The 17884-nt window shown below is 40.6% G+C and overlaps 2 protein-coding genes across 2 annotated transcripts; one reads left to right on the top strand and one right to left on the bottom strand.

The window, feature by feature from the left end:
* Positions 1 to 836: 836 nt before the first annotated feature.
* Positions 837 to 4353, bottom strand: NLRC4 (NLR family CARD domain containing 4). The gene is given in 11 exon segments (XM_059134373.1): positions 837 to 1020; positions 1022 to 1559; positions 1562 to 1622; positions 1625 to 1682; positions 1684 to 1750; positions 1753 to 1818; positions 1821 to 1971; positions 1973 to 2329; positions 2331 to 2442; positions 2444 to 2889; positions 4252 to 4353. Coding segments are annotated over 11 exon segments (2142 nt in total).
* Positions 4354 to 14318: 9965 nt separating this feature from the next.
* LOC131840556 (hsc70-interacting protein-like) lies at positions 14319 to 15572 on the top strand. Its single transcript, XM_059188677.1, has one exon. The coding sequence runs from the start codon at positions 14408 to 14410 to the stop codon at positions 15515 to 15517; it is 1110 nt and encodes a 369-aa protein (XP_059044660.1). The 5' UTR covers positions 14319 to 14407; the 3' UTR covers positions 15518 to 15572.
* The last annotated feature ends 2312 nt before the right edge of the window (positions 15573 to 17884 follow it).

Raw genomic sequence — 17884 nt, 5'->3', positions numbered from 1 at the left:
GGAGAAGTGTCTGTTCATATCTTCTGCCCATTTTTTGATATGATTGTCTGTTTTGTGTGTTGAGTTTGAGGGGTTCTTTATAGATCCTGGATATCAACCTTTTGTCTGTACTGTTATTTGCAAATATCTTCTCCCATTCTGTGGGTTGCCTCTTCGTTTTGTTGACTGTTTCCTTTGCTGTGCAGAAGCTTTTGATCTTGATAAAGTCCCAAAAGTTCATCTTCGCTTTTGTTTCCTTTGCCTTTGGAGACATATCTTGAAGGAAGTTGCTGTGGCTGATATCAAAGAGGTTATTGCCTATGTTCTCTTCTAGGATTCTGATGGATTCCTATCTCATATTGAGGTCTTATCCATTTTGAGTTTATCTTTGTGTATGGTGTAAGAGAATGGTCAAGTTTCATTCTTCTACATATAGCCGTCCAGTTTTCCCAGCACCATTTATTGAAGAGACTGTCTTTTTTCCACTGTATATTTTTTCCTGTTTTGTTGAAGATTATTTGCCCATAGAGTTGAGGGCCCATATCTGGGCTCTCTACTCTGTTCCACTGGTCTAAGTGTCTGTTTTTATGCCAGTACCATGCTGTCTTGGTGATCACAGCTTTGTAGTAAAGCTTGAAATCAGGTAACTTGAAATCAGGTAAAACTGTGATGCCCACCATTTTATTTTTGTTTTTCAACATTTCCTTAGCGATTCGGGGTCTTTTCTGATTCCATACAAATTTTAGGATTATTTGCTCCAGCTCTTTGAAAAATTCCGGTGGAATTTTGATCGGAATGGCATTAAAAGTATAGATTGCTCTAGGCAGTATAGACATTTTAGGACATTTAAAGCAAAACTATATGATACCTAATATTTCCATGGCACCCCAATGGGCTTGATTATAGCTTAAACTGCTGATGTGTACAATACCTGGCAGCCATACAGTCTGGAGGTCCTGAATACTCCAGGTTTTCAGGTTTGTCACGTGTGTGATGTGCTGCTCCTCTTCTATGGTGAGGGCACTGGCTTCCACGGTGACAAAAATTTTTCTCACGGGTGCCAAGGAGAGAACTAAAGCTTCGAGCCACACCAGCATACCTCTTCATGCACAATCTGAGGCTTGTAGCAGAGCTGAATATCTTTCCCAGGTATCTGATTTTTTGCTTATTCAACTTGCTGAAATCCCAGAGTGTGACCTCCAGAGTCTTAAATTCCTGCTTCCAGTTGCAGAATAAAGACATGGCCATGCTGGGAATGTAGGTTTCTGAGGACTCTTCTCCACGCCTGCTTGTGTCTCCTGTGATCTTGTCCCATGAGACCAGAGCTTCTCCATAGAAGTTAAGTTTAATGAAGTCCAGAGGACTGACCCAATTAAGTAAGTGTTCAAAGAAGTCAAATAAATAATCAGGGATGTTCTCTGACTTGATATATAAGCTTTTACCACAAAAGGAAGCTTCAAATTCTTTAGTCAGGTCTGATTCGTATATATGCTCATAGAATCAATTAATGCCACACTCTGTAAAGGAATTGATGTTTATGGCTTTCAGAGTTTCTTGCATGGTGGTGTTTTTCACATTTGCATAGATTCTTGCCTCCAGAGAGGCTTCTTAGTGTTGGAGAGCCCAAGGCCCGAGGAGGTTGCCATCTTGATACACTCCTGCAGTCTTTCAAAACAGTCCCGGTGGCTTCGGTAGCTGATCCAGGTGTACGGGAGCAGGTTGCTATACTTGGATGTAAAGTCTGAAATGAAAACCATTTTCTGCAAGTGACATTTCCCTTGGTCACCTCCTCTGATTCTTGAAACTTCAGTGAATTGCCGACCCTGCATCCTGCTAGGTCTCCTGGGATGAGTCGGGAAAGAATTTATACTTGGGCTTGAACCATTGAGCTGTGTATTTACAGAGGAGTCCAGTTGTTGGTAGGGTGTCCTCATTCACACTGGACATGTCTTCCGGTTGGAAATCAAATCTGTGGAAAAACACGCCCCCCCCCCAAAGTGAGGTCTCCATAGTACTCCAGACTCTGAGTGAAGTCACCTGCAGCCCCCTCTCTAAGTTTGTGCTGGTTTTTGTATATCAGCAGATCATAGAAGGTAAGGATCAGTGTTGTTTGTGTGTTAGAGTGGAACTTATTTTCCCCCATCTGGATGACACAAATGATGACCACAAAGTGAGGGGTCTTCATCAGACTCCTCAAGCACCTGGATTTCTGAATTTGGAGCAACAAACCTTCAGCATGCTCCTTTGTCAGCACTTTCCAGATGAGAGTCTGGGCACTGTCCTCCGTCATAACCCTCTCAGCAGTCAGGGCACCAAACTGCCTGATGTGCCTCAGGCACTCAGTGGTGGGGGGCGACAACACCCATATTCTGGAGGCTGTGGTTTTCCTTTATGAGGATTTCAGTCTCTGGGCAGTTCTGGGCCCTGAATTCATTGTAGCCGCCAAGGAGAAAAAGAACTCTGCTGTAGTTTCAGCAGCATGGCCAGGAAAGTCGGCTTCCTGATTACATCAGGTATATGCACGAGTTGATCCCACATAGTTGCAAAGAGCCCACCTTGTGCCCTGCTCAGCTGGAAGAAGAAGATTAATTTGAACTTGGTCAGAGCCCCACACTTTCCAGAGGCCCAGAGTGTGTCGATTTGCTGTAGCAGAGTGGACTTCCATTTGCCCAATTCCCCTTTGATGATGCAGGGGCTCTGAAGAGTGTCTAGCAGATAATTTGGGGTCAGCTGCTCCACTCGGTAATGGTGATGGTCCTTCTTCCATAGAACACCTTCTGTAAAGGTGCTTTTTGAATTAAAAATAATGTCAATATCTTTACTCAGGGGACAGAAGCTCAAAAAAGATGGGATATGGTATAAATCCTTTAGGTTGTAAGTCAAATCATCTAAGTCTTCTTCTGATATCTGCTGAAAAAGCCCAGTCAGAGAAGAGGTGAGGTTAGAGGACCCAATTCTGTGTCTCCCCAGAACTTAGAGTTCACGAGGATGAAGATGGAGTTATGCAGAGGATTTTCCATTGGTGACCTGACTTTCCTTCCCCAGTATGAGCCAGCACAATGGATTCCAAATATTTACTCTTCCCTTTTTGCCTTCTGTTTCCTCCTTCCCACCACAGGATCTTTGTCTCAGCCAAACGGGAATGGGAGGAGCCTGTGTTAGGGCTAAGGGAAGTGTGTGAGAATAGTAGGGATTTGGCTGAGAGGGATGGTTAAGGGTAACTTTCCCCAGATCAACCCTTAACCCTGATTAAAATCTATCATGAAACAAAATAAAAGCTATTACTTATTGATAATATTACTAAAAATAGTAATTCCTCACTGGACTAAGGAATGTCAAGAACCATGACCGTGTTAACTTCTTGAATGCCTTCATTATCCAGTTTGATTTTGAAATGAGACTGCACTAAATCTTTAATCCCTGACCATGGAGTGACTTAATTGACTTCAATGACAAGTAATCTAGTAGTTTTTGTTGAGAGTATCTGAGTCTTTCCTCTGCGGAACCAAAAACTACCTAATGACATAAAGAGAGAGGGGAGCAAACGTTCTCTCATTGGGAGTATGGGCTTTCTTCATAGTTTATTCTATTTGTAGAACAGATATAAGAAAGCTGATACTTGCTGAAAAGAAGGGCCATCTGTACCCCAATGTTTATATCAGCAATGGCCATGGTCGCCAAACTGTGGAAAGAACCAAGATGCCCTTCAACGGATGAATGGATAAAGTAGATATGGTCCATATATACAATGGAGTATTATGCCTCCATCAGAAAGGATGAATACCCAACTCTTGTATCAACATGGATGGGACTGGAAGACATTATTCTAAGTGGAATAAGTCAAGCAGAGAGAGTCAATTATCATATGGTTTCATATACTTGTGGAGCATAAGGAATAACACAGAGGACATTGGGAGATGGAGAGGAGAAGTGAGTTGGGAGGAATTGAAGGGGGAGACAAACAATGAGAGATTGTGGATTCTTGAAAAAACAGGGTTTTGGAGGGGAGGGGAGTGGAGAGTTGGGTGAGCCTTGTGGTAGGTATTATGGAGGGCACATATAGCATGAAGCACTGGGTGTGGTGCATAAACAATGAATTCGGGAACACGGAAAAGAAATAAAACAAAATAAAATTTAAAAAAAAGAAAGTTGATACTTGCTTTGTCCAATCAAATCCTGAAACAGAGGATAGTTCTACTTTTCAAGGGATCTGAGAAAGAGGTTATAGGATTCGGAGCCCTTCTTCAAAATCAGGGGAATGATCCCTCTCACAGCCTTCTGCTTGACCTTCTTGCAGCAAATGATTTTTATTTCTTCATGATTCAGAACATTCCACACAAATAGCTCATACACAATTTGCTTTATACGAGTCATTCCCATCCTTTGAATGAGGACTCAACTATTCTCCTTTATGAAATTCATTGAGGAAATGGGGGGAAATGTACACATTTATTTATTTATATAAAATGTGCTGGGGCCCCTGGGTGGCTCAGTCATTAAGTGTCTGTTTTTGATTCAGGTCATGGTCCCAGGGTCCTGGGATTGAGTCCCACATCGCATCATCAGCGGAGAGCCTGATTCTCCCTCTCCCCCTCCCCCTGCTTGTGTTCCCCTGTCTCGCTGTCTCTCTCTCTCTGTCAAATAAATAAATAAATAAAATCTTTAAATAAATGAAGAAATAAATAAAATGTGCATCTCAGCAGCCTGTTGCCAGAGCACTAGGGTCATGCCCTCCCCACACCCACCTCCAACCCATGTTGAGTTATGGAAATGCCAAATACTTGAATTCTAGGCCCTCAAGAAAAGTTCTGCAAAGTCCACATCCTTAATCTGAGAGTCTTTCTTGAGCAACATGGTTTTTCTTTGGAAATGAATTCAGGGAAGCAGTCTTATGCCTCAATATAAAAGGGTCTCTAGTGGTAAGACTGTGGGCTTTAGAGTAATGAAACTGGCCTGGGATCTGCCAGTTGCTATAAGCTGTGTAACCTTGGCAAGCTGCTAAACCTCTCCATGCCTGTTTCAGTGCTCTGCTGCTAAGTATTGAACACACTTGTTCTCTGGGGTAAAGGCTCTGGTTGGTAGCATTTACCAATCTCCACATTAGAAGTATTTTCACCAGGGCTGATCTTAAGCTAGCAACATATGTCAACTGGCTAACAAAAATCATGATAATTCGACAGTCAGTTCTGACTAAACAGTAAGAACTAGCGCCAGTACCCCACTTGTTGCTCATCTGTACCAGGGAGTTGAGAAGAGTATTTAACTTAAGAAGTTATGAGAATTCCTATGTCATATCTCATAAAAGGAACAGTTCAATACATGTTAGCTACTATTTTTAGCCATTATTCTTCTGTCACCACCCAAAGGAATAGCACATTTCACCTCCCATAGAATTTGGTCTTCTCTAGAGTATCACAGCAAAACCGTTGTCTGTACCAGGGGTAAGCTCTGGCACCACTCCAAGTCCCTGGAGAAGCAGAGTCACTTCTGTTTCTGGCTCTCCACGATCTAACTCTCAAATGCAGACCACACTGCACCCCAGCAGCCCTTCATAGCTTGGAGAAATGTTTCCTCTGTTTTTCACTCATAGACACTCATCTATACTAGTTTTCTTCCTGGGCTAGGCTTCTCTTGGTTTTCAAATCTTAAGCTTGACTAATGCAAATGGGTGTGCTCCTCCTGAAGCCCCCAAGATTTCTCTGGTTTGAAAGGCACCATCTGGGGGCACCTGGGTGGCTCAGTGCGTTAAAGCCTCTGCCTCTGGCTCAGGTCATGATCCCAGGGTCCTGGGATTGAGCCCCGCATTGGGCTCTCTGCTCCACAGGGAGCCTGCTTCCTCCTCTCCCTGCCTGCCTCTCTGCCTACTTGTGATCTCTGTTGGTCAAATAAATAAATAAAATACTTAAAAAGAAAAAAAGGAAAAAGAAAGGCACAATCTGAACTCAACTGTTTTATTTTTTAAAATTTATTTTTGTTGGGATGCCTGGGTGGCTCAGTTGGTTAAGCGGCTGCCTTCGGCCCAGGTCATGATCCCAGCGTCCTGGGATCAGGTCCCACATCGGGCTCCGTGCTCGGCGGGGAGCCTGCTTCTCCCTCTGCCTCTGCTGCCACTCTGCCTGCCTGTGCTCACTCGCTCGCTCTCTCTCTCTGGCAAATAAATAAATAAAATCTTTTTTAAAAAATTTATTTTTGTTTACTGATTTACTTTAGTAATCTCTACACCCAATGTGAGGCTCTAACTCACAACCCTGAGCTCAAGGCTCATATTCCCTTCTAATGGAGCCAGACAGACACCCCTTAAACTGTTTCATTTTTAAAAAATCAACCTCAGGGCTCCTGGGTGGCTCAGTCTGCCTTTGTCTCGAGTCATGGTTGCGGGGTCCTGGGATTGAGCGCCGCATTGGGCTCCTTGCTTGGCGGAAAGCCTGCTTCTCCTTCTCTCACTTCCCTTGCTTCTGTTCCCTCTCTTGCTGTGCCTCTCTGTCAAATAAATAAGTAAAATCTTTTAAAAAATCAACCTCATTATGGTATAATTACAAAATACATACATATATATGGTATATTTGTATTTATATATTATTATATTATGAATTTGTATATGCGTTATATGTTTGTTATTATATTGTTATATATGATACATTTTATATGTATTATTACATTATATTATTACATTATTATATAATATTATATTATATTAAGGTATAATTACATACAATACATAAACTGCATACAAGAAAATGCAAGGAGCTTTGACCAATGTATGCACCAAAGTCACTAACACCCCAGTCAAAATTTATTTCCATCATTGCAGAAAGTTTCCTTATATAACCCATCCCTCCTACTGCCCACCAAAACAACAACTGATCATATTTCTTTAAGTAGAATTAGTTTTGCCTGTTCTAGAGAGTCATGTGAATGAAAAACATAGTATGTACTCTTTTTTTTTTTAAGATTTTATTTATTTATTTGATAGAGAGAAATCACAAGTAGACGGAGAGGCAGACAGAGAGAGAGAGGGGAAGCAGGCTCCCTGCTGAGCAGAGAGCCCGATGCGGGACTCGACCCCAGGACCCTGAGATCATGACCTGAGCCGAAGGCAGCGGCTTAACCCACTGAGCCACCCAGGTGCCCCAGTATGTACTCTTTTTTAAAAAAATTCTTTATTTACTTATTTGTCAGAGACAGGGAGAAAACAAGTGAGTGCACCAAGCAGGAAGAGGGAGCAGAGGGGGAAGAGGGAGAAGCAGGCAGAGGGAGAAGCAGTCTCCCTGCTGAGCAAGGAGCCCGTTGTGGGACTTGATCCCAAGACTCTGGGATCATGACCTGGCTGAAGGCAGACACCCAACTGACTGAACCACCCAGGCATCCCTGTGGTAAGTACTCTTGAATCTGGCTCCTTTGACTTGAGATTTGCCTTGTTGTTTGCATGTACGGTTTCCCGTTTCTAGCTATAATGAATGAAGCTGCTATGAACATTCATGTATAAGTATCTTTGTGGACATGTTTTCATTTCTCTTGGATTAATACCTAGAAGTGGTATTTCTGGGTCATATACATGGTAAGTGTATGTTAATTTTATAGAAGGTGCCAAACTATTTTTCAAAGTGGTTCTACCACTTTACATGCCTACTAACGTGTAAAACCAACAGTTCCAAGGATTCCAATGAATGGGTAGTGGTATCTCATTATGTAGGGGTTTTGTTTTGTCTTGTTTTTTTTTTTTAAAGGATTTTATTTATTTATTAGAGAGAGCATACAGGGGAGGGGCAGAGGGAGAGAGAATCTGAAGCAGACTCTGTGCTCAGTGAAGAGCCCAGTGCTGGGCTCCATCCCACCACCTCAAGATCATGACCTAAGCCAAAACCAAGAGTCAGACACTTAGCCAACGGAGTCACCTAGGCATCCCTCTCATTATGTAGTCTTAATTTTCATTTAATGATGTTGAGCATCTTTTCATGTACTGTATTGTTCATTCATAAATCTTTTGTGAACTAGCTGTATAGATTTTTGCCCATTTTCCACTGCCTGCCACTCTTTTTGCTAGAGTTCTCTCTCTCTGTCAACTGAATAAATAAAATCTTTAAAAAAAAAAAAAAAGAGTTCTTCATAGATTCAGGATCTAAGTCATTTGCCAGATATATGTACTATGAGTATATTCTCCTAACCTGTGGTTGTTTTGATTGTATCCAGAAGTTAATGTATAAAGATAACTGAGTGACAACATGGAGAGGTCAAGGCCAATAAATTAAATTTTATTACTTAAAATCCCCAGTAGAAGAAGTATATGCCACATCATACAGGGCTTGATCAGGAGGCAGAAGAGAAAAGGAAAAACCTTAGTCCAGAGCCTGGACTGTAGTTTTCTTTCCACAGGAGGAAATGAGTGAGGCAGGGTAGGCAAGTTTGAGCAAGTTTAGGATTGGATAGTTTGAATAATTTTGGCAGACAGTGGGCCATAATGGTGACTCTGGAGTGATTTAAGGCAAGGGAAATACTGACTTGGTGCATGAGTTTGTAAAACCGGTGGTTGGGGATATTGTCTTTGGATTGGTTGGTTTGCATAAGAAAGGCAGGCTCACAGACAAGTTTTTTGCTATTCCTAGAAATTAGCTAGTCCTGGTAAGGGTAGCCTCTTCCAGCTAACAAGACTCCCAAGACAGCAAAGCACCATAAAATATAAAAAATTAAAAACATGATTAATACAACAGTTGCCTTTTATTCTCTTAACATCTTTTGAAAAATAAAACATTTTCCTTTTTATGAATTCCACCTTGTTAATCTTTCTTCTTTGATTCGTGCTTTTTGTGTCCTGTCTACAAAGTCCTTGTTATCCTAAGCCACAACAATTTTCACCTACGTTTGCTTCTAGAGGTTTTATCATTTTAGCTTTTACATTTAGGTCATTGATCCTTTTGGGGAAGGTTTTTGTTCATGAAGTAAGATGAGGAGTTGAAGTTCATTCTTTTTTCCCTATAGAGATATCTAATTTTGCCAGCATGATTGATTGAAAAGTATATGTTACCCATTGAATTTGGGATTGTTCTAGATTCTCTTCCATTCCATTGATTTTTTTTTTTTTAAAGATTTTATTTATTTATTTTACAGAGAGAAATCACAAGTAGATGGAGAGGCAGGCAGAGAGAGAGAGAGAGGGAAGCAGGCTCCCTGCTGAGCAGAGAGCCCGATGCGGGGCTCGATCCCAGGACCCTGAGATCATGACCTGAGCCGAAGGCAGCGGCTTAACCCACTGAGCCACCCAGGCGTCCCCATTCCATTGATTTATATGTCTGTTCTTATGCCAATATCACACTGTCTTGATTATTGTATCCTTATAATAAGTCTTGAAATCAGGTAGTATAACTCCTTCCATTTTGTTTGTTTTTAAAGAATTATTTGCACTGGGGGACCTGGGTGGCTCAGTTGGTTAAGCAACTGCCTTCAGTTCAGATCATGATCCTGGAGTCCCAGGATCCCTCATCGGGCTCCCAGCTCCACAGGGAGTCTGCTTCTCCCTCTGACCTTCTCTCCTCTCATGCTCTCGTGCACTGTCTCCTTCTCAAATAAATAAATTCTTTTAAAAAATGAATTATTTGCATTTCCATATAAATTTTTAAATCAGTTGATTGATTTATATTTTGAAAAGAAGACTTTTTGACTTCTAGTTTCTGGTCTGTCATGTAAAGAAATTGTTACTCCATCCTAACATCAAGTAAAAAGTAAACTGAATATACTGAAAATCAACAGCTCTTTTTAGATCTGTCAGAGAATTGGAGCAAACAGGTGCCCCAAACTGGAGACAGTCAGGCTGCTAGAATCACACTTACTGGAGCAGAAACCCACAAGGAGCAGCAACATGAGCAGAAACCAGTATCAGAAAAGAACTGGGCCCCAGCACATTTGTATGAGGGGTCAAAGGATCTGAGGCTTTCAGAGATGAGAGAAGCAAGAAAAGCTGTCAAAGCTAGAAAGAGTATCTTCTAGGGCAATTTTTCAAATTGGCCAACTCATTAGCAGGTCATGATAGCAACTTAAGTGAGTTATTAATATATATAAATTTATGTATGTATTTATTTAATAAAATAAAATAAACTTCAAATGTATATGTTTGAAGTTTATATATTTATTTATATATATAAATAAATTCACATATAAAAATTATAAATACATAAATTTATATATAAATATATAGTTTATAAAATATATATTAAATTTATAAATATATAAATATAAGTATGTTTATATGTATATGAATATATAAAAATAAATATATATTTACATATAAATATATATATATATTTGAAGTTTATTTATTTATTTGAAGTAATCTCTACATTCAACATGGGGCTCAAACTTATGACACAGAGATCAAGTGTTGCATGTTTCTCCAGCAGAGCCAGCCACGTGCCCCAGTATATATATTTTTAATGAAATAAGATTAAAACTTTCAAAATGCACTTTTTTTAGCCACTCAGGCACCCCAAAATGCACTGTCTTTTTTCATGAAAGTTTTATTTCAATAGTTTATGTATCCTGATCCTGGATAGTGATAAAAATGTATTTCTTATTGCAAGTTGAGGTCTTGAAGGTCTGTGTTCTTGGACAACCCCTGCAGAGGGATATTTAATTCCCTGGAAGAGCTGACTTTTGAGTTGTTCTTGAAGGAAACTGAAGTTCACGAGGCAATAAAGGAAAAAGGCTGTTTCTAGGCAGAGGAACAGCATAGGCAAGGAGCCATGGAGAAACAGCCTGGGAACAAGAATGGGCAGCATGTGCGTGTGAACAAGGGCTAATTTTGGTGTCAGGTTCCACAGACACCCCACATTCAAAGCTTGTGGTCCCAGACTCCAAGAAGCCAGTTGACATTCAGTTCTGGAAACGGATCATCTCCTAGCTGTTCTCTTGAGAAGGACATTCTTACCTATTCTTTCTTCTGACATTGCACAAGCTGCCTTGAACTTTTTATGTTATTTAACTACCTATTTTAAAAACATTGCCCTGACACTAACCTGTCTGACATAGGGGGATATCTAAGTTGTCCCCGAAATAAATTTCTGCATTCCAGGTTTTCTAGGAAAGTACCAGTAGTCTTTTCTAACTTGTGAGGTGGGCTCCTCTGAAGTGAAATCAGGGCTGCGCTATCGCCTGGGTTTTTAAACTTGTAATGAAACCTACATGTAAATATATGTTCACAGAGAAAGAACTGTAAAGATAGATACCAAAATATTAGCAGTGCTTAAGTCCAGGGTGGGGATAGAATTGTGATTATTTTATTTTATTTTTTAAAGATTTTATTTATTTGACACACAGAGAGAGATCACAAGCAGGCAAAGAGGCAGGCAGAGAGAGAGGGGGAAGCAGGCCCCCCCCACTGCGTAGAAAGCCCTATTTGGAACTCGATCCCAGGACCCTGAGATCATGGCCTGAGCTGAAGGCAGAGGCTTTAACTCATTGAGGCCACCAGGTGCCCGGATTATGGTAATTTTAATTTTTCTTCTTTATCTGTACGGTCTAATTTTCTGTATCAAATACACATTGCTTTGAACTGACTGAGCCACCCATGTGCCCCCACCCATCGCTTTTATAAGAACAAATTCTATAATGCAGGATAAAAAAGGGAGATGTGGTAATGTGGTGTATTTGTGTGGGCCACACAAATATATCAGTTCTTCACCCCTGGAGCTTATAAATGTTTTAGTTTTGTAGATGTGGTTAAATTAAGGATCTTGAGTTGGGGAGATAATCCTGAATTAGCTGGGTGAGCTTTAAATGGGATGACAAGTGTCCTAATGAAAGAGAGGCAGGAGATCAAAGAGGAGAAGGCAATGTGACCTTGGAGGCAGAAACTGGGGTCACGTGACTACGAGTCAAGCAAGTCCAGCAGCCACCTGAAGCTAAGAGAGGCAAAAAATAGATTCTCCGCTAGAGCCTCAAGAGGGAGTGTAGTCCTGCCAACACGATTTCAGCCCAGTGATACTCACTTTGGGTTTCTGGTCTCCAGAATGTGAGAAAATAAATTTCTCTTGTTTTAAGCTATCCAGTTTGTGGCATTTTGTTACAGCATAAGAAACAAATGCCGTACTATACATGGTAAAATAAACACAATTCTATCCACTTTGGTTCAAGCAAATCCTCCAAGTGGCCCTCACAAGTTCCCTTTGCAAATGGATTTACAGTCAAGTGTTTTCCGTGCTTTTAAAATAGATAATTCTCTAGACATGTCAGCACACTAAGTTCCAACAACTATGTCCCTTGCACTTTTGCTCTTTCTCTCAGTCTCTCCCACCCCTTACTGTCCTGGGAGTGTAAAATGGTGGAAATGCCCAGGACTCTGAAGACTAAAGATGTGAGTTCAAGTGTGGGTTCCATGGTGTGACTAAAACAAGTCACAAGCCTCTTAGCGATAAAATGGTAGTGACCCAGTTTGCCCTGGGATTGTTCATAAACATCGGCTGAGCTACTGTGTCAGAAAGCACCACACCAGGGCAACTATTCTGTGACTTTAAGCATTTATAGATACTCATGCATTTCACTCCCAGTTTAATGGGGAAGAGGGAAAAAATTCACAGTACTTTTCTCCTTGGTGGCCTGTAATTTATAACTCTAATAATCAGTCTAGAATTGTTCTAATCTTCTGCCAATGCGGTCAGAGATAGGAAGATACTGGGCCAAGTCATGTTTGGCAACTTCCTAATATGCCTCTCTAATGGAAGTTCAAACCTTTTTGACTTGGGAATTTGTGTTACATTGTACATAATACATATATATGTATACACACACACACACATACACACACACACAAAATTCCCCATCCTCAGCCCTTATAATTGGACTGTCAATTCAGATACACTATAGAGGCTTCAGTAGAAGAAAGTTAATGCTGGGGGACAGCTTTTTGATTTTCAAGGGAGCTGAAATCCTATCCTAAAATTAACATTTGCAAGAACTGGAGATATTTGGCAAGAAGAAAAAACTTCAAGAATATTTGATAGCTGTGTTCAGGTAGTGCAGAGACATGGCATAGGGAAGAAGGAGCATGTCTGAGATGTTTATGAAAAATGTTATTTACAAGGAGTCAGCAGTTCATTCAAATGCTAAAGAAGACAAATGATAAAATGCACTTCCTAGGGTAATTAGTCATGCTTTTGGCTCTCCTTGAATTCTTGAACACCTTCCAACATGTGGTGGCGGGGGCAGGAAGGGGACTCCTAAATTGTGAAACCCACATCCCTAGAGTAGAAGCCAGAAACCCTTTCTCACAGCTTCCCTTGAAGTCGGCGTGTTATGTTTCCCTTGGATCCTGTAGATTGAAGGCCAACACGAGACTGCAGTTTGGAGCCAAGACAGTGCCAAGGAGAAAGCCTTCCTGGAGAAACTCCAAAGAGGCAGTCAGCTTTGGGCAGCAGCAGCACATTTGCTCCTGTTTCAGTGTTCTGGGGAGCCTGTGCCCAATGGTAGCAATAGTAGGGTTTCCAAGTGAGCAATTCAGCACTAACATTACTGTGCTTGCCTGCATGGCCTCCTTTTGTGACTCACTGGAGCTTCCTGAAGATTCTATGAGATGTCTGATATCCTGGATAAATTTCTTTTCTGCATAAATGCTCTGGAATATGTTCTCTTGTACCTTAGCCCCTAATTGGCATGGGTTCTCTAGGAAGTTAATGTTTGCTTTATGTGGAAAGTTAAATTCACTCTGATGTCTCTCTCGAATTTATGATTCTATGAATAAGAGTGGGAAAGGGTTGGAATGTGGGAAGCTGGGTGAGTAAATTTGACTGGTGTCCTACAAACAACATGCAATTAATTTTCCACCATAGGTGATTTACAAGCCAAGCTTAAAGGAAAGGAGTGCCTGGCCAGCTCAGCTGGTAGAGCGTGCAACTCTTGATCTCAGAGTTGTGATTTTGTGGCCCCGTGTTGGGTGCAGAGGTTACTTAAAAATAAAAACGTTAAGGGGCACCTCGGTGGTTCAATTGGCTAAGTCGCCAACTCTTGATCTCAGGTGTTGATTTTGGGGTCATGAGTTCAAGCCCTGCATTGGGCTCCATGCTAGGGTGGAAACTACTTAAAAGATAAATGAATAAACTATTTAATAAAAAAAAAATATTTAGGGGCACCTGGGTGGCTCAGTGGGTTAAGCCTCTGCCTTCAGCTCTGGTCATGATCCCAGGGTCCTGGGATTGAGCTCCACATCAGGCTCTCTGCTTAGCGGGGAGCCTGCTTCTTCCTCTCTCTCTGCCTGCCTCCCTGCCTACTTGTGAACTCTGTCTGTCAAATAAATAAATAAAATCTTTAAAAAAATACATTTAAAAAGATTTTTAAAAGATTTTGTCAGAGGCCCCCTTCTACACGATCACGCTGAGCTAGTACCCGCGCCTGGAATCGGGTCGCAACCCCAGCCGCGCCTGCCGCCTGCCACTGCCTCTGGACCATGGACCCCCGCAAAGTGAGCGAGCTTCGGGCTTTCGTGAAAATGTGTAAGCAGGATCCGAGCGTTCTGCACACCGAGGAAATGCGTTTCCTGCGGGAGTGGGTGGAGAGCATGGGGGGTAAAATACCACCTGCCACTCATAAAACTAAATCAGAAGACAGTATCAAGGAAGAAAAACCAGATAGTAAGAAGGCGGAGGAAAACATAAAGACAGATGAACCATCAAGTGAGGAGAGTGATCTAGAAATTGACAATGAAGGTGTGACTGAACCGGATACCGATGCCCCTCAAGAAATGGGAGATGAAAATGCAGAGATAACCGAGGAAATGATGGATCAGGCAAATGATAAAAAAGTGGCTGCCATTGATGCCCTAAATGATGGTGAACTACAGAAAGCCATTGACTTGTTCACAGATGCCATCAAACTAAATCCTCGCTTGGCCATTCTGTATGCCAAGAGAGCCAGTGTCTTCATCAAATTACAGAAGCCAAATGCTGCCATTCGAGACTGTGACAGAGCTATTGAAATAAATCCTGATTCAGCTCAGCCTTATAAGTGGCGCGGGAAAGCACATAGACTTCTGGGCCATTGGGAAGAAGCAGCACATGATCTTGCCCTTGCTTGCAAACTGGATTATGATGAAGATGCTAGTGCGATGCTGAAAGAAGTTCAACCGAGGGCCCAGAAAATTGCTGAACATCAGAGAAAATACGAGCGAAAACGTGAAGAGCGAGAGATCAAAGAAAGAATAGAAAGGGTTAAGAAGGCTCGGGAAGAATACGAGAGAGCCCAGAGGGAGGAAGAAGCCAGACGACAATCAGGAGCTCAGTATGGCTCTTTCCCAGGTGGCTTTCCTGGGGGAATGCCGGGTAATTTTCCTGGAGGAATGCCTGGAATGGCAGGGGGGATGCCTGGAATGGCAGGAATGCCTGGGCTCAATGAAATTCTTAGTGATCCGGAAGTTCTTGCAGCCATGCAGGATCCAGAAGTTATGGTGGCCTTCCAGGATGTGGCCCAGAACCCAGCGAATATGTCAAAATATCAGAGCAACCCAAAGGTTATGAATCTCATCAGTAAATTGTCAGCCAAATTTGGAGGTCAAGCATAATGCCCTTCTGACAAATAAAGCCCTTGCTGAAGGAAAAGCAACTTCGATCACCTAATGGATGTCGCAATAATACAAACCAGTGTACCTCCGACCTTCTCATGAAGAAAGCTGGGGTGCTGTGAAGAGAATCCCTACCCCTCTGCTCCCCATGCAACTGAAACATTCTACAATGGTTTGCCATTAGGGTATTCATTCAGATAATGTTTTCCTACTAGGAACTACAAACTTTAAACACTTTTTAAACCTTAAAAATATTTAAAAACATATTAAAAGGGTGTGTTAGTCCCTAAAAAAAAAAAAAAAAAAAAAAAAAAAGATTTTGTCAGAGAGCCAAACAAGTGCCCATTTTTAAATTTTTTTAAAGATTTTATTTTATTTATATTTTAAGATTTTATTTGAGAGAGAGAGCACAGATGCAGGGGTGAGACAGAAGGAGAGGAAAAGGGAGAAGCAGACTCCCCAATGAGCACAGAGCTCCACATGGGGCTTGACCGCAGGACCCTAGTATCATGACCTGAGCCAAAATCAAGAGTCTGACCCTTAACCAACTGAGCCATACAGGTGCCTCTTAAGATTTTATTTTTAATGGTTGTTATTAATAAAACTACTATGCATATTTCTGTATAAGTTTTTGTGTAGATATAGGTTTTCATTAGATAAATATTTAGGATTGGAATTGATAGGTCACATGGTAAATATATATTTAACTTTCCAAAAAAACTGCCAAATAGATGTCTTTATGTGTTAGAATTTCAGTTGGTCTACGTCCTCTCCAATATTTAGTATTATCAGTCCTCTTAAATGTAGTTATTCTAATGAGTTTGCAGTGTGGTTATAAATTTATATTTCCATTCTGACTAATGATGTTGGGTACCTTAATGTGCTTATTGGCTAAATGAATATTTTCTTTCAGGAAATATATCTTTGAATTCTTTGTCCATGCTTTAATGACAATGAGTTATAAAAATTTTCTAAGTACTCTAGGGACAAATCATTTGTCAGATATATAGATTGTGAATATTTTCTTTCAGTCTGTAGTTTATCTTTTCATTGACTTAATTTCTTCAAGTTTCAAAATGTTGTGAAGCACAATTCAGCATTTATTTCTTTTATGAGTTATGCTTTTTGTATCATGTTAAGACCTTTGTTAATCCAAGATAGCAAAGATTCCATCTGCAATTTTAATCCTCCTTTGCCCTGTAATATAATATAGTCAGAGGTTCTGGGTATTAGGAGCGGATATCTTTGGGGAGTCATCATTCTGCCTACCATGTATGTCCATTATCAGAATGAAGAACTGCTCTTCTGCTCCTACTTTGTTGAGTGTTTTTATCTTGTTTTTTTTTAATTTATTTTTTATTTTATTTTAATTTTTATTTATTTTATGACAAATTTTCTTATTTGATTATAGTTGACACACAATGTTACATTATTTTCAGACATACAACATAGTGATTCAAGATCTCTATGTCATGCCATGCTCACCAGTGTAGCTACCATCTATTGCACTATAACTCTATTACAATACATTGACTATACTCTCTATGCTGTGCCTTTCATTCCAGTGATTTCTTTATTCCATAACTGGAAGATTATATCTTCCTCAGCCCTTCACCCATTTTCTGAGTGTATTTTATCAAGACACATACTATTTATTGTTTGCTTCCCACACTGTGAAGTGTTTTACACTTACTATGTCATTTAACTCTTACCTATGACGGGATTATCATCCTCAATTTACAGAGGAGGAACTGAGGCTTAGAAAAATGAAATAACCTCCCCAGAGTAATATAACTAATATTTAGGATTAGAATTGATGGGCCATATGGTACAGCAGAAGTAAAATTTGAACAGAAATACATTAAAACTAAAAGCCAATGTTTTAGTAACTACCGAAATAAATTTGAGTTTAAATGTTCTTCATTTTCTGCACAAGGTCATCCACTTATCTCTTTATTCTTATTTTTAAATTTTATTTATTTGACACAGAAAGAGAGCAAGAGCACAAGCAAGGGGAGTGGGAGAGGGAGAAGCAGGCTTCCTGCTGAGCTGAGCACCTAATGTGAGACTCCAACCCGGGACTCTGGGATCATGACCTGAGCAGAAAGCATATGCTTAACTGACTGAGCCACCCAGGATCCCCATCCACTTATCTTTTTAAACAGCTTTATTGAGACATAATTCACATACCTTACAATCCACTAATTTAAGGTGTATAATTCAATAGTTTTTAGTCTATTCTCAGAATTTTATATCCAACATTACAATTTTAGAACATTTTCATTATCCCCAAAAGAGAATCTGTACTTCTTAACTATTACCCCTAACCCCAATGCTCCCCACCCCTACGCAACCACTAATCTACTG

This window comes from Mustela lutreola, chromosome 9, assembly GCF_030435805.1.
Source record: "Mustela lutreola isolate mMusLut2 chromosome 9, mMusLut2.pri, whole genome shotgun sequence".
In the NCBI taxonomy this organism is placed as follows: Eukaryota; Metazoa; Chordata; class Mammalia; order Carnivora; family Mustelidae; genus Mustela; species Mustela lutreola.
The sequence above is the reverse complement of the archived record's forward strand: the minus strand, read 5'-3'. Positions and strand labels throughout refer to the sequence as shown.

Bases quoted from the DNA above. Each gene is read 5' to 3' on its own strand.
- LOC131840556 (XM_059188677.1), top strand. From the start codon at position 14,408: ATGGACCCCCGCAAAGTGAGCGAGCTTCGGGCTTTCGTGAAAATGTGT.